The following is a 25,164-nucleotide window of genomic DNA, read 5'->3' on the forward strand; positions in this document are numbered from 1 at the left end:
CATCACATGAATGCAGAAGCATTAATTGAGAGGAGTCCTTAGTTAATTACTTTCTTTAAGGTGATACGTATTTACTGCTGTGAGTTCAGCTGTGTAAGGGCACATGCGTTATGTGATTTGTAATACAGTTAACACTGGTCACAATTGTGGGTTTTAGTCATAGACACAGTGCAAGGTTTGCAAAATCCTGTGAGGATTAAGCTGCAGTCACTTGAGCATACTTGAAATGTTCTAGAGGTGGTCTTTTCCTTAAAAGATGTAAACTGTGGTCCATGAACCTCCTGGAGAGTATTTCAGTAACTCTTTCTGTGGAATTTAGCTTCCCTGGATTTTAGCAAGTACCCTCTAGTCTCTTAATTGAGTATTTATATCAGTCAATATTTTTGCAAGTTGAAGAAACTAGCTTGGTCTGTGAATTGAAATAACTGGCTTGCAGTGGCTTGCTGCTGCTTGTTTTAGTATTCTGCTCTGAAAAGATCTCTGCTGAGTTGGGTTTTTTGAGTAAATGTAGAATGTTAATTTATTCATTTAAACATGTCATATTTGGTACAAGGGGTGATTGTCTAGCAAGCACCAAGCCTGCCAGAGTTCAAGGAGTGTTTGGACAATGATCTCAAACACATGGTGTGATTTTTGGGGTTGCTCTGTGCTGAGCTGGGAGTTGGACTTGATAATCCTTGTTGGTCCTTTCCAGCTTGGAATAAACTGTGATTCTGTGATGTTCAAGTGCCTGAAGATTGTTCTTGGATGTTTCACCAACAGCTGTTGAGACCATATCAAATTTAGAAATTTGCTCAGGACGGTTATTTTTCTAGTGCTGGAGAATGGTTAGTGTTCAGTGAAGCAAATTTTTTTTTCTCTTAGGCAGCTTGCTATTTTTACAGCTTTTGTTTTGCAAATTGACTCAGTGTTACAAAAGGCAGAACATCTTGGAATAAAACAGGCAGCCTGGCTTGTCTGTTCAAATAGTCTGTTGGATTTTGTGATTTATAACCTGGTGCCTCAAACTGATGTGTAGCCTGCTCACATGTGCAAGCCTAGTCTTGCTTCATTTCTTTGGAAAAGATAATTACGCAAATGTTTTTTATTAAATCACACACATGGAGCTCCAGTACTTTACCATCACAGTCACATCTTCATCTGCTTTCAGGTAACAGAGATTCGGCTGAAGTACTTTGATACTGTTCCTGTTGCTGCTGCCATGTGTGTGCTCAAAACAGGGTTTCTCTTTGTGGCATCTGAATTTGGAAACCAGTGAGTAAACAATCTTTTGTCAGTGTTTTTCCCCTGTTCTGTTCAGGCCTGCAGACTGACCCTTGAACTTAGTGTGCATAGAAAGACAACACCTCTGATTTAATGGGTAAATTAGTGCTTTGTTCAGAGGGCTTGAGAAGGATGGTTGGATTAGACTATGAATGGGGGAATTTTCTTCTTGTTTGAACTCAGATTAGATGATGACATGCAGAGAACAAAAGGTTACTTGCTGTTGCAGCAGGTTTTGGAAAAATTGAACATTTCCTGTTTGTGTAGGGTTCACATATCTAGGTGAATTATCTTTTCAATTAGTTTGATAGTTTTGAATTTTTGTGTCTGTGGCCCACTCAGAAGTAAATAGGGTTTCTTATTAGTAGCTGTGTTCCTTTCCTTACTTGATGTATACTTGAGGGCTTTTTCTTAATTCATGTTGGGGCTTCTAAATACTCTAAAGGATCATGCACACCTTTGAAGATTAGCTTAACTGTGTCTGATAGGGGATTCACAGGAATTGAGATTTTCCCGACTGTGTCTCCAGTCAGCCACCTGAGGGAGCCCCCCAGCCAGTTTGCTGGATTGAATCTGAGTTGAGGAAGCCATATTCAGGCTTCATTAAAAACTCAGTCTATCTTTCTGTGGGTTTTTTGGGGAATTTTCTTCTCTGAAGTTTTATTTGATTGTTGTGTTATTTAGACTCATAAAGTGGAATAGGGAATGTGGTTAAAAATAGTGTGGTTAAAAAAGTGAGAGTATTCCAATAAAATAGATAACTGTGGAGTTGAAGTCTTGGCCATTGGCCTTGATTTTGGCCTCAGCTATCAGCTGGTGCTTTGGCTTTAACACAAGAATATCTAAAAGGCTCAAGGGCAAACAAAACGCCGAAACTCTGGGATACCTTGCCAGTGACCGCTGAAAATGTGAAGGGCTGAAACTGGGAGGTTGTGGGGGAATTCTCTTGTTTGTGGGTTTTGGGTTTTTTTTTCTTTGCAGGCCTCTGATTATTTTTAAGTACTTTGTCACACAGAAGACAATCCTTAGAGCCAAATATTAATAACTGTGTAATGTAGGGTTGGATTTCTTTCTTCCCCACTACACCCAGAAGACAATCCTTAAAGCCAAATATCAATAACTGTGTAATGTAGGGTTGGATTTCTTTCTTCCCCACTACCTGAATATCTGGTTAAACCTTACTTAAAGAAGGCTATATGAGCCTTTCTCTGAACATGCTGACACTTTTCTTTCTGTCTCAAGTTACCTGTACCAGATAGCTCACCTGGGGGATGATGATGAGGAGCCAGAGTTTTCCTCTGCCATGCCTCTTGAGGAAGGAGATACATTCTTTTTTCAGCCACGACCTCTGAAGAACCTGGTGCTGGTGGATGAGTTGGACAGTTTGTCTCCTATTCTGTGTTGTCAGGTATGTTGCCATCATTAAGTTCCTGTTTACCACAAGTGTGAGTGGAGTCACCAGCTATGTTATTTCAGGTTTCCAGAAACCCTGCTCCAAGTAAAGACTCATAGAAAGGCAAATCTGTACAGTTCTCACACAGCTGACTCAGATTGGTACTTGGCCTGGTAGTTTTGATTCCTGTGGCATTAAATACATATCTAAACACAGGGTGTCAGCCTGTGATTCTGTGATGCTTCTCTGTTGACCATCAGACCAGATCTTACCAAAGAGTTTGGGTAAAACTTCATATTCTTTCAGGGCAGCAGCTGGAACACCTTATGGCATCTCCACAGCTTTTGGTGTTTGCAAAACATTATTAAAGCAGTAGTGTGATACATAGATCTAGTTTTATTTTCTCATTCCATAGAAGTTGTTTTGACACTTTTTCTCCACACAGATAGCAGATTTGGCCAATGAAGACACACCCCAGTTGTATGTGGCATGTGGTCGGGGGCCCAGGTCATCCCTGAGGGTTTTAAGACATGGACTTGAGGTAAGACATCCAGCACCTTAGAAGAACAGCCTGAGAGGTGAGGGTGGTGTGAGGAAATCCTTGAAATAAAGGTGCTGAAATGAGGGGATTCTCCTTCTGCTGTACTCTGGAGAGCTACTTTCTCTTGCTTCTTGAGAAATAGAAGAGAAATAAATTGTACTGTTTATTCTTACAGTCTCAAAGGCTTTTTTGTTTACTTGACTTCAACAAAACCTGCATTTTGTCTCTTCTAATACTTGAGTGTATTGAGCTGGAACATTCCTGGTGTCTGCCAGCTGCTGCTGATCTCTGCTGGGGGTGGATGACCTTGTTTTAAAGCTGATCATCCAAAGCAATAATGTTACCATATCATTGCTGACCATATTTTGCCCTGTAGCACATCTGGCATGGGCTGAGAGCATTAGAATTGGGAATTGTTAGCTTTCCTGTCCAGTTGTGGGAAAGCGTAAAAACTGCTGGTGGTTTGATTGCTTACTTTATTAAGTCTAAACATCTGTTTGCAAAAGAACCTTCTTCCTGTTTACTGTTAGGTATCTGAAATGGCCGTCTCAGAGCTGCCTGGTAACCCCAATGCTGTATGGACTGTGAGGAGACATGTTGAAGGTATGCAGTATTTTCCTGAAGCACAGGGAGGCCATAATGTTTTTGTGTGTGTTTTGTTTGTTGTTGTTTTCTGGTTTTCTGTCCAAGGAGATAGGAATGGTGCTGTGTGATGCTTGTGTGCCGTTCCCAGAAATTGTGGTTTGAGTCAGCAGCCACCTGCTTGTCTTTAGAAGCCACCCACCCTCTGGTCCCCTGGTATTGTCACACTTCCTTTTGACAAAGAGACAGTTGCCTGCAGCTGCATCCATCACCCAGTATGCTGTGTCAGCTGTACATTTGCAGCCTGAAGCTGTTGAACTTACAATGAATTTCCATTTCCCATAAGTTTTTTGCCCATAAGTTCTTGCTCAAACATCAGCAGGCAACAGCTATTCTTGTTGTTGGAGCATACTCACTATTCTTCATGTGTGTGTTGACAACTGTAGTAATCGGCTCTTTGTGAGAGAGTGGGATACAAATTATGGAACAAAGATGATAAATCAGCAACACTGTCTTCATTTATTACTTCCTTCTGTGCATATCTTTGAAAAAAACCACTCTGGACTAGGACATAGTCTCTATTCAAGAGCCAGCAATACATAGAACGTTGGCGATTCCGGGAAGATTAAGATTTCAGGTTGGCAGAATATACTGGACTGGGGGTTTGGTTTTTTTTAATTTTGTGATCTGAAATAATAGCCTTACTAACATACAAGAGGAAATGTAGTCCCTTCTCCTGCCTTTCTCTTGATGGTGAGAGCAGAATTGCACAGAAACACCTAAAACGCTTGTAGGAAATCTGTTCTGGGTACTGGCAGGCTCAGGAATTATTTCCCAAGCAGTGCTTTGTGTAACTCTCACAAAGACTTCCCTAGGTTTATGCACGGGATCTAGGAAGGCCAGATTGTTGCAACAGAGGCTTTAGCCTGCTATGGTGACATGATACCTTACATTTAAGCAGAGTAGCATGTCTTCTTGGGAACCAGTAGCCCTGTGGGAATTTCAAATGCTGCAGTGGGATTTACATACATGGTTTTCTGAAAAGAGGCATTCCAGTTTGTTAGAAACCTTTTCTCCATTCTGGAAAAGAAATTGGTAAGAATTCCTCCCTCTGAGGACTGAAGGCTTCTGACATCAACTTACAGTTTTAAAATCTTTTCTCTTGGGGTTCCAGAAGAAGACTTTGACTTTTCAGGAGGTGGAGGACCATTGATGATCTGCAGGAAGTGGACCAGTCTCATTGCCTCCTTTGCTTTCCACCTTCCACATTCTCCAGGTTTCAGCATGATCATCTCCATGATTTCAGAAAGGCTGGAATCTGTAGCTGTTAAGCTGTGCTATTCACTGTATACAGTTTATAGATCTGTGAAACTGATCCCCAAGTTCCAACTCATGGAATTCAGAAATTAATTTAGTGTGTTTTAATCAGAAAGAGTTCAGAACCTTTACAGACGTGTCTAATCTTTAAAGTGCCTTTGAGGGCTCAGTTGGCAGTGTGGGGTTGCCCAGCTCTGCCTCGATGCTGCAGTATGTGTGTGTGCTGCAAGGCCTCAGTAAGAAACACCCGGGTCTGCAGTCTTCAAAGCAAATACTAACCTTGGCTGGTACGTGGTGATACTCACTACCAATACCAAGCCTTTTTTTTTCTTCCACAGGTGGCTGGTGGTGGAGGTGCTGATCACCACAGGTGTGTACCTACTGCTAGGGGCTACTGTACAGTACCACAGGTTAACCACAGAGAATCCCAACAGCATGGGGCTGCATTTATGCTAAGCATTTCAGTAAACAAATTCTAGAAACTGGTGTGTAGTTGAAGATTGTTGTCTTTGAAGTTCAGTAGCTGAGGAGTAGAAAGCAGATCCCAGTCCATCTTGCAGTCCTTGGGAAGCAAAACAATCAACTGTGTCTCTGTGGGACAGTCAGTTCTTGCTAAAATTGGATGTGTATGGTTAAGGGGTATTTTCAGCTCCCTGGTAGACCAAATTTAGGCTCCCAGCTGCTTTGTGCAGACCTCCAAGGGTAAAAGATCAAGTGTGCTTGGAGCATTTGTAGGTATTGCTAGCATGGGAATGCCCTGTGGTTATGAGAATCATCTGCCTGTGAGACAGAAGTGGGTAGGATTTGCACCAAACCCTCTATTCCAGTTGAATATCTGTGGGTGTAGATGTGTGCTCTGTTGTGTTGACAGATGAAAGCTGGGAGCTGAGAGTCAGCATTCCCTACCTGGCACTCTTACTGGAGGAGCAATGTGCAGTGAGTCAGTGCTGCGGAGTTGCCACGCAGTAGTAAACAGAAGCCCAGGAAAATGTGCTGTCATCCCCTCAGAGTCAGAGTTAACTGAGAGTGGTCCTGAGCTCTGCCACTGCTCACCAGTTTGCTCACCGAACTCCTCTGAGCTCATGGTGACTGCATTTGTGTCGATGCAAATTCAGATGCCGCAGAGCGTGAGAAAACTGTTAGGACTGGACTGGCATATAAGAATGGAATTCTCATGGACTAACTCAAACTGAATCCATGGCAAATAATAAAAAGCACAGTCGTCTAGAGTTCACAGACTGAAATGTCATGATTTCATAACTGGTTGTGATGTGTGCATGAAGCTGCAGAAAACTTGTAATGCATGTGTAGGAGAATGAGTCCAGCTGTGGCTCTTCAGAGTCATTAAAATGTCTCTGTTACTCACTGAAAGGAGCTGACTGGTGCAATTAGAACAGTAATAAGCATCTCTGAAGTCTTGTGTCTGCATACAAAATGATGTCTATCTGTTCAAAACTCTAGGGAGCCTGATGTTTTGCTTGGGATTGTGCAGAGCTAAGTAGATAGCTTTTCATATTAAAATCTATAGATCTTTTCTTTTTCTAGCTGAGAATACTCTCAGTGTGCCCTAGGGATTTAGTCTTCTTAATTTCAACTAGGCTGCTATATTTTCTAAACCAGAATTTTATTGTTTGAACCTAGATGAATGTGTCTTATTCACTGACTTAATTCTGGTAAAGCAAACCCTTTATTTCGAAAGCTCCAGCAGAGAGTCATTAAGCAACACAGACTTCAAGCAGAAATGCACTTGTCACCATTATTGACACAGACTTAAAGGCATGCTCTAATATAAATGTAAGCCAATGGAAAGAAAGAGCAAAAAAAATATTAAGAGGTAGGAATGAGTTTTCATCTAGAGTAGGACTAAGGGAATCTGTTTTGTTTTCAGATGGGAGTTCTTTGTCCTATTCCAAATCACATGCTTAAATCTCCAGCTGGGACACAGTGGTTTATCATGAGAATTGACAGCCCCTAGGGAGGAAGGCAGCAGCTCTGAAGTAATTTGGAAAGCAACAGTGGTCTTTGAAATGGAATTCTTAGAACATCCTGTCTATGGGATATTTATGAATCAAATGCTTAGCCTGTGAACTGCTAGAAACTCCATGATCGAGGAATTCTTGTAGACTTCTGGTGTTGAAAAATTTGTGCAAATTTGTAGGAGAAGCTGCTGTTCAGTGTAGAAAATAAGCAGTGTGTAAGTGTGTCTTGCTGAACTCTTATCATCTGCTGTTAATGTTGGAGGAATTCTCCGGTTTAGCCAAGCGTGCAAGTAGTTGGCTTTACTGATGGGGCTCTCTGCAGATTCAGTTCTTACTTTCTCATTCCCCCAAATGGACTGGTTCCTGTTCGTAGGGTTTTGGAGCTGTTGGAGGTTATAGGCTGTGAGTAGTTAATAGAGTAGTAATGGAGTTCATGCCACAGACTTCTATTGAAATTGCTTTAGTTACACAGAACTTTTTCAGTTTGATCAGAGCTGCGGTCTGTATACCAGATGTTGCAGAGAAGAAGGATGGATTTTTTAATTTTTCACTTGCATATTTTCAACTGTATGTAAGAGCTTTTTGTTATAAACGTGACACAGCAGGTTTGGCAATGCTTCCATCTAAACAGGGTGGATAAGAAAAGGATTAGTTCTTCAAGCTTTTGTTTTGGTTAACCCAGCTCAGGTTCTTTAGGCTGCTGCATTGTATTTTGTGGCATCCTGTTTCCATCCCAGTGAAACTCCTCTATTTTCCTTTTCTGTTAAAGTTATTAACCACTTCTCCATGTCTCCCATGTTTGAAAACTATGGAGAATCTCCTTTCAAGGGCAGAAACTGACAGCTCTCTTACACCCTCACCTCCACTAGATATGCTGTGGTGCCCAAATCTGAGCTTTGGGTTGAGTTGGGTTAAAAAGAGGAATTTTCTTTTTAAGAAATAGCAGTTGCATGACAACAGCAGCAGAAGTGGAGTTGCTTCTCTGAGGCAATCTTATTTGTCTTCCAAGGCTCTTGGCTCCATTTCCCAATAGATTTCATTGTTTCTGTTGCTTTTGCTATTCTGTTTTAATGAGATTGTCCTCTTCCCCTCTTAAGACTTATTACTTTCTGCAGAGTGAAAGCAGACAGCAGTAAACTGGGACATTTGCTTTACCCAGTCCTACTACCCTCATTTCCCACAAAGTTTCCCTATTTCCAAATGAGCTCTTTAGATTATTTTCATTAGCATAGCTCCTCCATGTCCAAGCTACAGGAGTCTCCCACGCTGTCCCCTTTGGGAGAAGCCAGTACTGGAGATAATAGAGCAAACACTGACCTTTACTTCCATTGGGATAAATGACAGTATTGCAACTATCTTTAAAATTTAATTGTTTCTTATCCCAGGAGATCTCACAGTGTGAGTAGAAGCCAGTTGAGCTTTTGGAGGAGGGTAGAGCAGGTTTAACCCTGAATTCTGCTGCAATGCACCCTAATTGTTTTCTGCAGCCTTTTATTGCGTGGCTGCTAGATAGAGATTGTGGTACTGCAACCTCCTGTGTGCAACAGCTGTGGTGTGGTTTCTGCAGATAGATTCCTTACGTTCAAATTTTTGGAGCAGAGTATTTAGTTTGACTTTGTTGGGTGTTAAATCTGGATTCAGCTCCTTGGGTGAGGGGGGACAACTGTTTTAAAAGCTTTGAGAACTTGAGCGTTCTTTGAAAAAAAATAGATGAGAATCTTTCTTGCCAGAATCCAGAGTATCGTGAATTGACTGTGGATCTGGATCGTGGTTTGATCCCTGGCTCAGTCTTGCATTGTTTGGAGTCCAGCAGTGGCTGGCTTTTGGACAGCATGTCCTAGAGCGAACTTGTGCAATACTGTCAGCAGCTGTAATTGTCACAGGAATTCTGCTGAAGAGCAACTGCTAGACATTTGTCAGACTGCTGATTGTGTTGGGAAGCCTTGTATTTATTAAATCAATACTCTTTTTTTTGTCTCCCTTGACCAGATGAATTTGATGCTTACATTATTGTGTCCTTCGTAAATGCCACACTGGTGCTGTCTATCGGAGAGACTGTAGAAGAAGTGACAGACTCTGGATTCCTGGGTACTACACCCACCTTGTCCTGCTCTCTTCTTGGTGATGATGCTTTGGTACAGGTAATGGAATAAAAAAATGTTCTTTCTGACGTGTCTACTATGTCTGCCACTCACAGCTTGCTGCACAGATGTGATTTCTGCAGTAGTGCAACACATGTCTAAAGATGCAGGTTGGCAGGGAATGATGCTGATTTAGCCTTTCCCTTTTTATATCTTGCTAAGTGAAACTGGACCACTCCAAAATGGTCCTAATCTCCTTCAGTAGCCCCTTGCTGTGGTTAAAAGATGAAGTTCTCCCAGCTGGCAAATATCTTCCTGTTGGTTCAGCCTGGTGCGTAGCTGATGGATCGCTGGCTGCCAGGAGCAGTTCTTGCCTCTGGCTTCTGCTGAGTCAGAACCACTAGTGAAAGGGGAGTTGTGAAGAGATGGTAAATACAGAGTTGATGGGACCTTTTTTTTCCTTCAGGTTTATCCAGATGGGATTCGGCACATCCGAGCAGATAAGAGAGTAAATGAATGGAAGACACCAGGAAAGAAAACCATTGTAAAATGTGCTGTGAACCAAAGACAAGTAGTGATAGCACTGACTGGAGGAGAACTGGTTTACTTTGAGATGGACCCGGTATGTGTGTTAATGTTGTGAATGAGTTTGGTAGAGTGAGGTATGGGTTATGCCAGTGATTGATCCTTGATCAGACCTGTGGAAAAGGATTCAGTAGTAGAGCATTCTTCTAGAATGGATATATCGAAGCCCTGCATATCAAGACTGTGTCTATCTGGGATAATTTAATGGCTAATTAAGGTCTCTGAAAGTCATAACTGAGGCTGAAAATTGTGTATTTGTACTCTTGCTCTTCTGGTCCTTCCAATTGTAGCTGAAATAAATGGTTTAAAAATTGTGATGTTGTTTATATAACAAATCCAAATAATTGTTTGAAAACAAAGTATCTAATTAGTAAGTCATATGTTTTTCTTTCTCAGTCAGGACAGCTGAATGAGTACACAGAGAGAAAGGAGATGTCGGCCGACGTCGTTTGCATGAGCCTGGCCAATGTTCCCCCTGGGGAGCAGCGTTCCCGGTTCCTTGCTGTTGGACTGGTGGACAACACTGTCAGAATTATTTCACTTGACCCTTCGGTGAGTAGCTGTTGTGACTTTCTCCTTTTTTCTGTGCTGAATACTTCTTTCTGGAGACCTAAAAGGGCGTCTTTAAGCTCCTTAGATGGAGCTTGAATCCTGTCTTGCTATGCCAAGCCTTGCTGACTGGTGTTTTCTCTCTCCTGTTTCCCTCAGGATTGCTTACAGCCCCTGAGTATGCAGGCACTGCCCGCACAGCCCGAGTCACTGTGCATCGTGGAGATGGGTGGCACAGAGAAGCAGGATGAGCTGGGAGAGAGGGGCTCCATTGGCTTTCTGTACCTGAACATTGGACTGCAGGTGAGGGGTTCCTCATGCCTGGCAGGCACGTCTTGAGGAGCTTTTGCTTGAAAGTTGGATTGTTAAAATAGCCCTGTCATCATGTAGCACAACACAAAGCCTGATTTCCCTCTTTGTTACAATGTGTTTGACAAGGGTGACTGGGGAATTCACTCTGTGAGTTTCCCCACACATTTTTTTTTATACTAAAGACTAGTCAAAAGACAGTGTATTATCCCAGATTTTATGTAGGACAGTCTGTGCTTTTCCCATTCAAGAAGGAAGGCATATTTTAAGAAATATTTCTGGGTGAAATGTTGAGCAGCTCTTTAAAACTGCCTGTAGGGCAGAGTATCAAACAAGTAACTGCCCCCTAACAGAGGTTCTGCTCTAATAACTCTGCTATTACACAGCTTTTTGTTGCATCCAGTACAGACGCTCTGATCTTTGACCAAAAAATGTTGTTTTGATAATTCCACATGTAGTAAAAATAATCAGCACAGTTTAGGTTCTTCCTCATGCCTCAAGTTTGATGTCAGAATGCAAACTTTTTTTAAGGAGCATGAGTTTTTGGGTAAAATCTTTGTGCCAAGAGGGATGAGAATCTGGAATCCACCCTCAGGTTCTTACGGCTTGTGTGATACACTAAAATCCTTGGTCTGTTTTTTATTCTGGAGAGGGTCCTTTCTGCCCTGTAGCACTGTGCAGGAGCTGTGCTTTCTTTGCTATTAAAAGTGTGGCCGTAGGGGAGAGTTGTACTGACAACTAGGAAAACAAACAGCTAATTCTTCCGAAATTGCCTCTCTCGATTGTTTAGAATTATGCATGTAGTAAGTTAACTTCTTACCTTCAACCTGGATCTTTTTGTTTTGCTGCTGTCAAGAACGGTGTGCTGCTGCGAACCGTCCTGGACCCCGTCACCGGCGATCTCTCTGACACCAGGACCAGATACCTTGGCTCCCGGCCTGTCAAACTCTTCCGTGTCCGAATGCAAGGCCAGGAGGCGGTAAGGGAGGCGAGCTCTTGCAGGGGTACAGATCCACTCTCCAGGCATCACATCCCAACTTTTCATATGGGTGGGCAGAGTGGGAAAGCGCATCCCTGCAGCACAGCAGGACCCTCTGGGTAGTGGTGGGAAGTAAAATGACTTCATTATGGAGCTGCCTGGCTCGCAGCTTGTTCTTTCACAAACAGCCTTGTTCTTATTTCCCTTACTGCTGTGTAGTGCTGTCCTGCCTTCTCTGAACTAGGATTCATCTGACCCATAGGCTGTGTTTACAGTGTGCTTGGAGAGATCTGAGCAGATTCTTGGGCTTAGAGACACATCTTGCCTGCTTTAGCTGACAGAGAGATGGCGAGAGCTCTGTGCAGAAACCTTACCCTTCAATGCTTGATGCAGAGAATGGTTGTGTCCTTGCATGTTGGGAATAGCTTAGCCAAAGGCTGGACAGCTGCCATACATGGTTCAAGGAAAATATTTGCAAGATTTGGCATAGAAGGAAGAATGTGTTTCATTAGAAGTGCCAATTCCAGGCCTTCTGATGTGGCACTGGGGAAATCAACCACCCCCTGCTTGACTCATTTTTGGATGACACCTTCAGAGTTGAGAAATAATGCCGATCAGCCTAGGAGACTGGATCTGGGAATTTGAGCTCTGCTGTAGTGTTAAGGTACACTGGGTGAATCTCTTCAACTTGCTCCTGCCAGCTGTAACTTGGAGATGGGGAGCTTTGCAGCTCTATCTGCAGAAGAATACCTGTAGAGTAAACAAGTGCTTTTCAGCTTTGAGATCAGTTGTTGTCACTCAGGCAGAAACTAAGGCTGCACTGAAACTCATTTAGCCAAATATTTAAAGCTGAAAAGTTTGGAAGTCAATCTGCTTCCTTTGTTTCTTATAATTTGATTTAGGTTAGTGATGATTTTCAATAAATTTCACTAAGAGTGGAACAGCATTCAGATTGTGATGAAGCAGTAAATATTTTAAAAGACCTGTTCCCGTTAGAACAAGCTATTAAAAAAAAGGAGATATGATAGTATTGTTGGTCTTGACGTTTACAGGTAATAGTTTTAGTGCACCTCAGTTGGGGTATTTGTTGTCTTGATAGTGCTTTAAAGTTCCTTTTCATGCCATATGCAGTTTCCAGAGAAAGCTGAAAGTAAGGAGTGTCTCTCCAGGTGTGCTCTGAACCGGGTGGGGTTCACCCACAAGAATTCAGTTGTTGCAGTGGGGAAGAGTTGGGCACTGTACGTCCATTCCTATTGCATGAAGTGAGCTTGCGTCCATTCCCAGACCTAATAAATTTGCTTCCTGTCTTTTTCAGGTGCTGGCCATGTCAAGCCGTTCCTGGCTTAGTTATTCCTATCAGTCACGCTTCCACCTGACTCCCCTGTCTTATGAGACACTGGAGTTTGCATCTGGTTTTGCTTCTGAGCAGTGCCCTGAGGGCATTGTGGCCATCTCCACAAACACATTGAGGTAAGCACCAGGAAACACAAATGCTTCCGGGCTGGGGTTCCAGGTAGATGAAGTGGTGAATTCCACCTGACATTCAAAAGGAAAGAGGTAAAGTGACTAGACTTCAAGAAGACTTTTATTATGCATAGTGATTAGAATGATAGAATAGAATTTGAATGATGATAGAAACACTTGGATATGTTTCAGAAAACAGACAATTTAGGGAAAGTTAATGCTCTCAAGAAGAGATGGGAGTGTGCTTCTCAGATTTGTATTTTCTAGCTTTTTAAAATAAGTGTAATTCAAGTTATTCTTCAATTCTCTGATCCTGAGAGAGGGGAGCTTTTAATAAATGTGGACCTGTTATGTATTAGGATCTTGTGGTTTGTGATCTGAATTGGCTGCTTTGCAGGAAATGAACCACGTGATTTCAGAAACCAGAGGCATGACAGGGATGTATTTGTTGCCTTTCTTAAAGTTCAGCTGAGATACTAAAAAGATAAATGAAAATAATGGACCACAAATTCAGATGCTGTGCTGTATGCACTTGAACAGGCACTTTTTTCATATCTGTCCTCATTGAAATATTTACAGCATTCATTGCTTTTAAAAGGAGCCATTCTTTCTGGAAAGACTTGTGGTTTTTAGACACCAAATGCCAGAAGAACTGGCATTTCAGCTGGCAAGTCGCAGGAAGAAAGAGCTGGCATTGGCTTTTTCATACTCTTTTTAACTGAAGTGCCTCTGAGGAGCGTTTGATTGTATGTCATTGTCACATTTAGATTCAGATGATGTGTTCCCCAAACGTACACTTTCTTTCTTCCATGTGCTCTTTGTTCCTCTTGGGATACACTTGTTTCAGCCCCAGTCAGAATGCACCCTGGGACAGCAAGAGCCCTCAAAGACCTTGTGCTGCAGCACACACCTGTCTCACACCATGGGCTCCCATTTTAGGGTGTTAGTTTTGCTTTGCTCTCTGGAGCTGTTTTCTAGTTGCTGTCTGGCCTGAGAAAGGTGCTGGTTCTCTCTAGCACTAGGCAGTTTCACAAAAAAGTTCTGCTCCAGTTGTATTTTTGGGCATCTGTTTTTAGACTGTGTTCAACACATGTTGCATCTTTGTCCCCCAGGATTTTGGCACTGGAGAAGCTGGGAGCAGTCTTCAACCAGGTTGCCTTCCCATTGCAGTACACACCCCGAAAATTTGTCATTCACCCAGAAAGCAACAACCTGATCATCATTGAGACAGACCACAATGCTTACACTGAAGCCACAAAAGCACAGAGGAAGCAGCAAATGGCTGAGGTAATTGGGGTGGGGGACAGGTACACCCATCTGTTCCCCAGAGGGCAGTTCTGCAGCTGGAAGTGCTCCCTGCTCATTAGTTCCCAGCTGCCATTACCTGCAGGGCTTTCTACCCTGTGTGAATGCAGGGGCTGGAAGACGAGTGGAGATCTGCCTCAAAACACAAATTTCAGCAGAATGCACCACTTCCCAGTGTTCCTTCCTTTGCCTCTTGTGCACCACCCTAGTGGAGGACAGTCCTGCTTGTGTAACACCTTTCTGTGGGGTTTCTGTGGTTGGTTGAGGATGCTTGCATTTCAGTGGATTGTTTATTTTCTTCTCAGGTCTGTTTCCAGGGTTGTTGATTTGAAGAAACAGCTCCCCAGACAACTGTCCCTTGGGCAGGGCAGAGCTGACAGAGCTGTGCTCTGAGCTATAGAGGCTCCCTGGGAATAAGCTCAGGGTGGGTGGAACCTTTGGGACTTAATGGGTTTTGTGTCTTCACAGGCAGTACCTTGCCCCAGAATACCTGGGCTTAGGTAAAACAGGGAGGTTGTATTCTATGCAGAGCATCAGCATGCTGGGAAAGGAAATCACTGAGCTGCTCTTTTCTCCTGTCCCTGTAATGCTGTAGGAAATGGTGGAGGCTGCAGGCGAGGATGAGAGGGAGCTGGCTGCAGAAATGGCTGCAGCCTTTCTGAATGAGAATCTTCCTGAGTCCATCTTCGGTGCTCCCAAGGCAGGGAATGGTCAGTGGGCCTCTGTTATCAGAGTGATGAACCCCATCCAGGGAAATACATTAGATCTGGTCCAGCTGGAGCAGAATGAAGCTGCTTTCAGGTAAGAAGCATTGCCAGATGCAGGAAGAGTCCCTGCTTGTGATGAGTCTTAGGTGCTTTTTTGTCCTTTTGTTTATCTGTTACTGAGCTGAAATTCAGGTGGAACATGTTATCAAGAGACTGGCTTGAAATTCCAGAAGTGATTTGTCTTGCCTTTCCTTCCCTTCTAACCTTGATCTTGTCCACATGTGGCATTAAGAGCTGGTGGTGCTCCAAATGTGGTTGCTGTACCCCAGTGCCTAAGGAACAACACAGGGATGTAAATGGTAGATAAGAGAGCTAGGAATAAGAGAATGTGCTGTTATCTCTCACTTTTCCTTCTCATCCAGATAAACTGAGGATAGATTAAATGGAAAGGGAAGTGTTAAAGGACTGGAGGGGAAAACCAACACAATAACCATGAAGAATAGCAAGTGCCTCAGGAGGTGAAAGTAGAGTTAGGTCATGTTAGTCCAAAAGGCTGACCTGCCATTTCCAACCTGCCTGAGCTATTCACTGAGCAGGAAATAACATGGAAGATGAGGAAAGTTATTTGTGTATGTCCCAATGGGAACAGCCTTTGAAAAACAGCTTCTAGTAGATTTTTGCACATCACTAGGCAGTGTCCAGCCTGTCAGAGTGTAAAGTAACACTGGGCATTGTGAAAACATAAAATGCTTTGGGCATATGTGACAGCTGGAACACTCATGGAGAGTGTGGAAGAATGAACAAATCTGTGTTAAACATTTCTACAAAGAGGAAAAATGACCTCTTAAAAGGAAGTGTCAGTTTTGAAGGGTTGGATTCTCAAACGGCTGCTGGGCCAGGTGCAGGTTGTGTTGTCAGGGAATCCAGTCCAGGTGGGCAGTGTTAGTGTGATGATGACACTGATGTCCTGGTGTGTCCTGTCGTTTCCAGTGTGGCTGTGTGCCGGTTCTCCAACACTGGTGATGAGTGGTACGTGCTGGTGGGAGTCGCCAAGGACCTGATTCTGAACCCACGCTCAGTTGCTGGGGGGTTTGTCTACACATACAAGCTGGTGAATAGTGGTGAGAAGCTGGAGTTTCTCCACAAGGTGAGGGGAGTGATGGCATCATTGCCAGGCTGTGTTGGAGTAGCTCTTGCTTGCCTGAGTGCTGCAGTGATATTGCAGTAGTTGGTGCATCCTGGGCAAGGTTATCGTGCTTGTGGTACACACTGGAAGCAGCCTTGGAGAAAATTAGCTGCCTCCTACAAAATAATTTGGTACATCTTTTGCAGAGCTGAGGATTGAACACAGATACCACAAGAGTCACAGTTTTACCCATTTAATTGGGTAAATTGGAAAGGAGCAGTGTTTTTCGTGCCCCTGTTAGGGAGGGGAGGGAAATGGCTCTGTTTGCTTTCTGGAATATGAGCTCAGAGAGCTGCTTAAGCACTTGTTTACAGAGCAAATTCATAGTTGGGTCACTTGAACCCTGGTGCTAAGACTATCAGTCCTTGGCTGACCATGTGCAGCTGTTGTGAGCTGTCATCTTCCTTGGATGCTGTTTGATTGTGTGTAGAAATGATTAGTGACCAACTTGTTTGATAGGTCTCGGGGGCTTCGGCAAAGGTTTCAGCAGAAAAATTACTGCTCTTTCCACATGCTTCCAGCATGGCTAAGATTTGAGCAGATGAACACATGGAAAGGAATGTTGTGGCTTACTCACTTCCTAGAGTCCTGATGCCGTGAGTGGGTTCTGTCTTGGACTGCAGCCTTTTCTGATGCCACTGAACACCCACTGGGAAGTTGACAGAGTTGAAGTTGTGAAATAAACTTCTTAGCCAGTGCAGTCAAGCTAGGAATGCTGTAGCTGGAAGCTCTCTACATTTTCCCCTCCTCTGCTGTGTCTGATCATTTTGGATTGATTAGCAGTGGGAGATTTTTCAGACAGTAACCCTGTCTGAGTTACTGAAATGGTGGACACACTGTAGTTGTTCATAATTTCTTTGGTGGCAATGTCAGATGGCTGAATTACATTCATGCCTTCCTTTAAAAACAGTCTGGGTAGATTCAGGCAAAGTTTTTCTGTTGGATGTAAACCAAAACTAAGAACTGAGGCAAGCAGTCCCTTTTCTTCTTTTGCTGCCTGCCCAGTATGAGGTTCTTACAGCAGTCCTGTGCTTCAGTTAAGGTGTGCTGCCAGCAATGTGTCATGTGTGAGTGCCCACGGCTGTCTTTGCTCTATGTGTGACATCTGCTGCTGTCAAAAGGCCTGCAAAGGACTGACCTGTTGCCTCTCCTGTAGAAAAAGATTGTTACTAGCCTTTTACATTGAAAACCTTGGAACAGGCCAGTGAACCTCAACCATACCATTAGCTGAATCTGGTCTGAAGGTTTATGTATGGCTAGCTGTCTTAATGAGAATTTTATCATCTTCCTCTTCCCTCTCTAGACCCCTGTGGAGGAGGTCCCTGCAGCCATTGCTCCATTCCAAGGCCGTGTCTTAATTGGAGTTGGAAAACTCCTGCGTGTATATGACCTGGGCAAGAAGAAACTGCTTCGGAAATGTGAGAATAAGGTACTGCCTTCTGCTCCTGACCAGAGTCAATTTGGAATGAGTGGTACTTTGTAGCAAGAGTGAAACATGGGGGTTAGCTCAAGTGTGTCTGTTTATTTGGTCATCAGAGCTGTGTGTTTGCCTTGCTGGGTGCATCTGTCCAGAGTAGTGCTGGACTAGATTGGGCTGCTGTGCTGCCCCTCTGCATCCCACACCCACACAACATTTTCTGACAGTGGTGTTGCAAGTTCCTTTTTGTCCCTGTTACTGACCATGTACAGGGGTCTGTACAGACTGTTCCTTTGGCTGCTGCAAATGTGAGAGGTCTTAACAAGATAGAAGATGATCGATGGAAATGTTTCGTTAGCTTAAGTGATAAGCAGCTGAGGGACAGAAGCTGGAGGGGGGTGCATATGACCACCTCATCAGATCCCCAGAATGCTGAAAAGGGGATTTTCTCTTTCAAGTAGACAATCCTCCTTGCTGAGCATCTCTGGTACTTCAGGGAAAGAAAAGTGTGATTTTCTAACTCTTAATTGCCTGCTCCTCCCTCTCTTGTGCAAGCTGCAGAACCTGTGCCAGTAGCTCATTATTCCACAAAAGAACTCCAGCAAGCTAATAGACTGGGAACTTGTAGGGGATTTTTTTTTTCCTAAAACATTACTCACATCTCACATGAAAAATTGAAGCTTTTGTTCTTGGGCCTTCCATGACCATACAGTGAGGAGACATGGAAGCAGTGCCTGCTTGTAGGGATGTCCTGGCATCTCCAATCGTGGGCTCACTTCTTCTCTGGACAGTGCTCATAAAGGGAAGGCTGTGAATGCCACATGGTGCTTGTTAGATTGCCCTGTGTTGATGGTGTATTTAGAGTGGGACTGTAGTATGGCAGAAATGAGGGGTAGTTTTGGAGGAAATGATGGGGAGCAGGAAGCAAGCTGTAGTTCACAGCGGGAAATAGTGTTTCATCTGGAGTAGGGTGATGCTTCTCTATTTGAAGCACTGAGGTTTTGTCCTTTCTCTCTCAAAAGCACATTGCCAACTACATCTGTGGGATCCAAACCATTGGGCACAGAGTGATTGTCTCAGATGTTCAGGAGAGTTTCATCTGGGTGCGTTACAAAAGGAATGAGAACCAGCTCATTATCTTTGCTGATGATACTTACCCCCGGTGGGTCACTACAGCAACGCTCCTGGATTACGACACTGTGGCTGGAGCAGACAAGTTTGGTAACATCTGTGTGGTGAGTGTGCCTTGCTGAAGTCGGGGCTTTTTGGACATATTTTCCCTTAAAACATCCATGATTTATCTTAAAAGAATGAGAATCTGTCATTAGCTGGAGACAACGCCCTGTACCACTGACTTGTTTTCATGGGGTGACTGTCATCATAGTGGGCTGCAGTTTATCTGTTTGTTAAATGAAGCAAATAAGTTAAAGCATCAGCAAGTCATAAACATTATTTCTGAGGTATCCAGTAATTTATGTTTATATTTATATTGCCTCAAAGCTTACTGTCAGTAAGCCTTGAAAAGAAGTTTGTTGCTGTGAGAGGGCCCATGAAAACTTGAGTCAGGGTTATCACTCTTTCTGACTAAGCCTCATCGCTGGCATTTAGCTTTCTTTGTCACTTCCTATTCACAGTTGGCTTTGTCAGCCAACACTTCCCCACTTGGCTGGATTTCAGCAAGGGAGGAGGAAAGAATAGATGGTCTTTTTGGCAGAGCTTTGATCTCTTTCTGAAGCGTGCTCGGGTGCTTTGGAGTGCAGAGTTCAGCAAGTGTCAGATGCTGCGCCTGCAGGATTTGGCCAGCGCACACAGATCAGTCCTCTTCAGTTTTCCTGCCCCACATCCATCAGACTGTTTCCTTAGTGGAAACCACCTTCAGATCAGTTTGACCATACCTCTCAGGGTGATCTATGAGTGCTAGGCCAGGCAGAAGCTGGTTGTGAGGCTCTGCCTGTATTTCTGAGTGATGGGCTATTGGTCTTGATACCACAGTTGTCATGTAACTGTAGAGGCTGTTTTGAAGAGGCACCTGGATGATTCTACTGTAAGTGTAAAGTGGTTCTTGTAGAGTCCAGAAGAGCAGCCTTTCCAGCAGCACAAAGGTTCTCCAGAGACGTGCTGCTGCTCTGCAGCTTGCTATTTCTTCCTTCCTCTTTCAACGCAGGTGAGATTGCCTCCCAACACCAATGATGAGGTAGATGAGGATCCCACAGGCAACAAAGCTCTCTGGGACAGGGGCCTGCTTAATGGAGCATCACAGAAGGTAATACTTTGTGGGGAAGCACATGGTTATTGTAAGAAAAGAATGCACTGCTTTTCTGTGAAGGCCTTTGCAGTGTCATTCAGGACATGTATTGGCCGTTCTGCTTCTACACAATCTGCTGTGCTGTGGGTGATCTGTTTTCACTGTTACTGCAAGCCAAATTTCTGAAATCACAGCTGAAGCCTGTTTGGTGTGTTTAATGGAAGTAGCTCATTTTCTTTTGCTGCTTTCTCTCATTACTTACATCCGTTTGTCCAGCTGAGTTCTGCCATCTGGTCACAGGTGGAAGGCACTTCCTCTCTAGAAAGGCATTTCAGAGCTAGCAGTTGGCTGAATTTATTCTGCTTTCCTCTCTCAAGCCCTTTGGTGCTTTTATATAAGCTTAAGAAAAAACATGCTTCTGTGCTTTCCTTTCAGGCTGAAGTGATTATGAATTATCACGTGGGAGAAACGGTGCTTTCCTTGCAGAAGACCACACTGATTCCAGGAGGCTCTGAATCTCTTGTTTATACAACCTTGTCAGGGGGGATAGGAATCTTGGTCCCTTTTACTTCCCATGAGGTAAGCAAGCCCAAGCATCAGGCTGCAGTCTTGCTGCTTTTTGTGCACCCATCTGCAGCCAGTATATTAAATATACTGCATTTCCTGGAGGGCTCCACAGTGGCTGAAAACCTGAGCTACAGGAGAGCCTGCAGCTCCAGTGCAGAAGGGAAGAGAAGGAGTTTGTCGAATCCTGCATTGGTTCTATAGAGTTTAAAGCATTCTTTGTTGCACTGTTGTTCTGAATCTGTTTGTGCTTTCAAGGAGCTTTGGGTGTTTCAGTGTGGAGGGAGGAGTCCTTTGGCATGTTTTGTGTAGCCTCTAGGCTGTTGATGAGGCAGTGATGTTTCAAGTCCTGAGGATAGTACTCTGTTCTGTATTTGTTGTGGCCTCTTGGACCACAGTGGATGGCACGACATTCCCTGTTGGAGCTGCAGCTCTGTGCTGCACAGCTGCCCTGTGCCTCGTTTCCTGGGAGGCTGATCCTGACCTGGGTGGCTGTTTAGCTCTGCTGTGGGTGCTTCCCAAGTGGAAGTGATGAGGGGGTAGCCGTGACTTTGGCTGCCATGTGCAGGGCTGCTCTGGCAGTCTGTTAATCACAGAACCACAGAATGGTTTGGATTGGAAGGGACATGTAAAGTTCATCTCGTCCAACTCCAAATGGCCATATAATGGCAGTGTTTCAGCCAGTGCAGGAGCACCTTCTGATGGGTGTTGTCTTGCCTTGCTAGCAGCACTGATGTGTACCAAACTGTTCTCTTATCAATCCTTTATCTCCCCAGGATCATGACTTCTTCCAGCATGTGGAAATGCACTTACGGTCCGAGCACCCTCCTCTCTGTGGACGAGACCATCTCAGTTTCCGTTCCTACTACTTCCCAGTGAAGGTAAGCCCTGAGCACGTGGGTCACCTGGTCACAGAGGGCAGAGAGTTGTTTTGGAGCACAGAGCTGCCTTGAGGCTGGCAGAAGCAAGGCAAGGTTATTGTGTTGGACAAAGCAAAGTTGCTGTTTAGTGGGGAGAACTGAGGTGCTGTCAGTAATGGCTTGTGTAGTGCCTGTAGCAGCTGGCTCTTGAGCAGCAGTCTGTAAGGAGAACAGTACTTAGCTCTTAATACATGTCTGGTTTGGTTTCTTAGCTCTTGTAATGAGTCTCCTGAGGGCTGGTCCTAAGACCCAAGCCCAGAGGTGCTGTAGTTGCATTTCTCCACTTCCCACAGCATCTCCGTTTTCCACCAAGAGAAGCAGCATTACGTAGCTGTTGGTGTGGCTGGGTCAAAGTGAGTGCTGCCCTGGGTTATGTTTTTTCCACCACCACTGGAAAGGGAAATTTAAGTTCAGAAGCAGCTGTTCCTGCCTATTCCTGCTTTTGAGGAACTGTTAGAAGCTGTGAGCTACTAAATGCTCGACCAGATGGATCCCAGTGGTAGCTACTACCAGAGTAATGAGTGTGGAGTCAGCCAGAACACTGTCTCAGCAGATGGAGCTTTCTAGGTGTGGAGGGTGGTGGTGGTCTTGATGAGCTTGAGGCTGGTTTGCAGATACATGTCATCCCTCACAGCCTCCCCCAGCCTTCCCAGCGCAGGGCTCAGACCAAGGCGGATCTCTCTTCCTTTACCTTGTGTGATTCTTCTGCTGCACCCAGGCCTTTTGGGTTTCTGTTTCGTTAATCAAGCTGGCCACTAATTAATGTGATGCTAACTGCTGCTATTCAGCAGATGAGGTCACCAGGAGTGGTCTTGTTTCCAGGACAGGATTAAGAAACTCCTGGGAACAAACTGTTTGTGGCCATTTTTCCTTGTTTAGGCAGGGTTCAGTGCCTCTGTGTGGTTTCGATTCAGTTCTCTCCTCCTTGCCTCTCCAGAATGTGATTGATGGGGACCTGTGTGAGCAGTTCAACTCCATGGAGCCTAACAAACAGAAGAATGTGGCCGAGGAGCTGGACCGGACCCCACCCGAGGTGTCCAAGAAGCTGGAAGACATCCGCACACGCTACGCTTTCTGAGTGGTGGCTGGCAGGGGCAGAAATGCTTGCAGCTCCTCTGGGTGCTCTTTAGGCACCTTGGGGAGGAGGAATGTGTGCTTCCCCCCCCCCTTTTCTAATATTGGTTTGGTCCTCTTGGTTTATGTTTCAAAGTAATGTGACTCCAGTAAATACAGTATCAGTTATTAGGTTTCCCCACACATCCTGCTGCCTATGTGAAGGCTCCTGACATTCTGGCTTCTGGCCAGAGCAGTTCTCTCTTGGGAAGTGCCCAAGGCAGGATGCCAGCTGACCCTCAGTCCTATCTCCTTGTCCTCCCTTTCGAATGGGGAGTCCCAGGGTGTCTTACTGAAAGTTCTGTAGGGCAGCTCCAGCTGAGTCTTTGTTGGGTCAAGTGGGGTTTGTGATTTTGCAGCGTTTTAGAAAAGGAAAGAGCTGTGGCATGATTCAGGATTACCAGGCTCCTCTTTCAGTAGCCAGTGGTGAGCGGCTCTGGGCTTATACTAGTCCAGGGAGCAGCCAATGGGAAGCTGGCTGTGTGGAGGGTGTAACTGTCACACTTGTCTTGAATGTTTTCTTCTGAATTGCAAGGGGGTTTTTTGGACTCGCCATTTCTGACTGTTTTCCCTGTAAATAGAGTTTTGTACAATGTTGACTCTCTTGGGGGTGGGGAAGAGCGAGGCCTGAGTCTGGGACTTGATTTGTTTCATAATAACTTTGGCAAGAGAGTGTCTCCAAGCTGTGACTGTGAGCAGCACATGAAGAATAAAAGCCTGTTTTTTCACTACCCTGGCGCTGGGGCTCTTCTCCTTCGTGGCAGCTGCTGCTGACCTGGCGGGAGCAGGAGGGGAGGAGAAGGAATACAGAAATGTGCACACCCTGAGCCCCTGTGCTCCTGCAGGCCCCTCACTGCCCCCCTGCCATGCCTGGAGCTGGTCTCCTGCTGCTTGATCGGCCCTGGGACACACACAAAGCAGGCTGTGGAGAGAGGGAAGTCATTTCTGCAGCCATTCCAGCGTATGGGGGTGCTGTGTTGCCCAGTGTAGCAGCTGCAGCTCCGGGAGGAGCAGCTGGCTGCCGGGAGGGCTGGGGAAAGGTCCTTGTCCCAGAGGTTTGGTAGCTGGCTGCAGAGGGTCCAGTGGGACTTCCACACAGCGGGAGTGCAGCCACACATCAAGTGCTTCCTGGTTCTGCTGGGTTGTTCCCTGCTTGGGGCTTGGAGGGACAGGTGGTCCTTTGATGCCTGCGCTCCCTTTGAACAGCTTTTACGTTCTCTGGTGCATGTACTGTGTGGGATGAGGGCAAACACACCCTCCTGCCCTGTCCTTTGCACTCTCCTCTCCCCTCCTGCCTTGTCTTGATCTCGAAGGCCTGCATTGGCAGGGGCTTACAGCGCAGAGCTGCACCCTTTGGCTCTGGCATGGCATGTGGAGCCCCACCCATCCTCTGATGGCAGAGCAAAGGGCTTTGTGCTCCCTTCCCTGGCCTGAGTGGCGGCTGTATCCAGGGTGAAGGGGAGCTGAGCTTTGTGGGGTCCAGCTTCTGGCTTGCCATGGACTTAAAGTGCTCGTCCTATGCTCACTGGCCCTCGTCCTCCCCAAGGGACTGATGCTTTGGATCAGAGGCCACTTCCAGCGGAGCTCCAGTGACACTTGGTATTTGTCATGCTGGTGTCCTGAAAGTGAAAGCTGGGAAGAGGGGTGGCTTGAGATGTTCCCAAACTGGTTCCTCGGCTGTGCCTGGTGAATAACCTGCCTCCAGTAAAATGCAAAGCCTGGGAGAGACCAATTCCCAGCGATAAGGAGCTGGGGGCTTGTGGCGAGCTGGCTGAACCCCCAGCTCCCCTTCACTGGGACAAAGAAGGTTTCTCTTTGAGGGTTCCCCCCTGGAGCTGCAGGGGACCAGGATCCTACCGTCCTGTGGGAGCAGAGGTGCCGAGGCCAGGCACGGGAAGCTGTTTGCCTTGGGTTCATCCCAGCACTGATTTCCAGCCCGGAGCAGCCAGGGAGCACAACCCGCCCCCAGCACAGTGCTGCGCAGCTCCGCACTCCCTCGCCCCATCCCGGCTGCCAGGCTGATGAATACGTGGGCAGGGACTGCTATTAAATGGCTTCCTTCCTCCAGCGCCTGCAGCAGCTGCGGGCAAAATCCCTGCGGACACCTGAGTGAGGAGCTGGAGCAGCTCCTTCCCTGCTTAGAGCTCAGCATCTCGGTCCCCGACGAGTGCTGGGAGGGAGGCGAGGGCCTTGCCCAAGACTGGCCAGGACCTGGGGAAGCTTGGCAGGAGCACGGCAGTGGCCCTGACTCCATGCCAGGGGAATCCCAGTGCGCTCTCACAGGCAGAAGTGCATTCCTTCCCACGCGTTTCCCTGGGAGCATTGACCCATTCTTTGATAGCCGATGCTTCTTGCTGACCCTTTGGATGCTCAGCAGCTCTGAGCACAGACACAGTGACTCTTCCAAGGGGCTCTTCAGGGTGATGTGGGGGAGGACAATGTCCCTTGTCCCCTACTCCTGGCAGGAGCTCAGCTCTGAAGCATCCTGAGAGGATGATGTAGGATTGGGCCAGAGGGAGCAGAGTCCTGTTGGCCTGGAGCCAGCTGAGAATACCTCAGCCCCTCTGAGATTAGTGCTGCAGTGCAGCCCTCCCTCGGGTGCTTCCTTGGTTGCAAAGGCTGGGTATTCCCAAGCACTCCCTCTTGGATTGCCCCAAACTGTGCC

The 25,164-nt window shown here is 45.5% G+C and overlaps 1 protein-coding gene across 1 annotated transcript in view; it reads left to right on the plus strand.

Annotated features, from left to right (window-relative positions):
* Nucleotides 1–23,230, plus strand: part of SF3B3 (splicing factor 3b subunit 3) — a 28,648-nt gene extending 5,418 nt beyond the window's left edge. Inside the window, exons 8-26 of the mRNA XM_058845534.1 lie at nt 1,151–1,254; nt 2,506–2,671; nt 3,102–3,197; nt 3,728–3,800; nt 9,065–9,216; nt 9,623–9,778; nt 10,138–10,293; nt 10,450–10,593; nt 11,456–11,578; nt 12,894–13,048; nt 14,155–14,329; nt 14,943–15,148; nt 16,045–16,201; nt 17,544–17,669; nt 18,680–18,892; nt 19,822–19,920; nt 20,338–20,481; nt 21,243–21,347; nt 22,324–23,230. Coding sequence (XP_058701517.1) covers nt 1,151–1,254; nt 2,506–2,671; nt 3,102–3,197; nt 3,728–3,800; nt 9,065–9,216; nt 9,623–9,778; nt 10,138–10,293; nt 10,450–10,593; nt 11,456–11,578; nt 12,894–13,048; nt 14,155–14,329; nt 14,943–15,148; nt 16,045–16,201; nt 17,544–17,669; nt 18,680–18,892; nt 19,822–19,920; nt 20,338–20,481; nt 21,243–21,347; nt 22,324–22,464 — 2,691 coding nt within the window. The 3' untranslated portion in view covers nt 22,465–23,230. The remainder of the gene's footprint in view (nt 1–1,150; nt 1,255–2,505; nt 2,672–3,101; nt 3,198–3,727; nt 3,801–9,064; nt 9,217–9,622; nt 9,779–10,137; nt 10,294–10,449; nt 10,594–11,455; nt 11,579–12,893; nt 13,049–14,154; nt 14,330–14,942; nt 15,149–16,044; nt 16,202–17,543; nt 17,670–18,679; nt 18,893–19,821; nt 19,921–20,337; nt 20,482–21,242; nt 21,348–22,323) is intronic.
* The last annotated feature ends 1,934 nt before the right edge of the window (nt 23,231–25,164 follow it).

This window comes from Poecile atricapillus, chromosome 10, assembly GCF_030490865.1.
Source record: "Poecile atricapillus isolate bPoeAtr1 chromosome 10, bPoeAtr1.hap1, whole genome shotgun sequence".
Taxonomy (NCBI): domain Eukaryota; kingdom Metazoa; phylum Chordata; class Aves; order Passeriformes; family Paridae; genus Poecile; species Poecile atricapillus.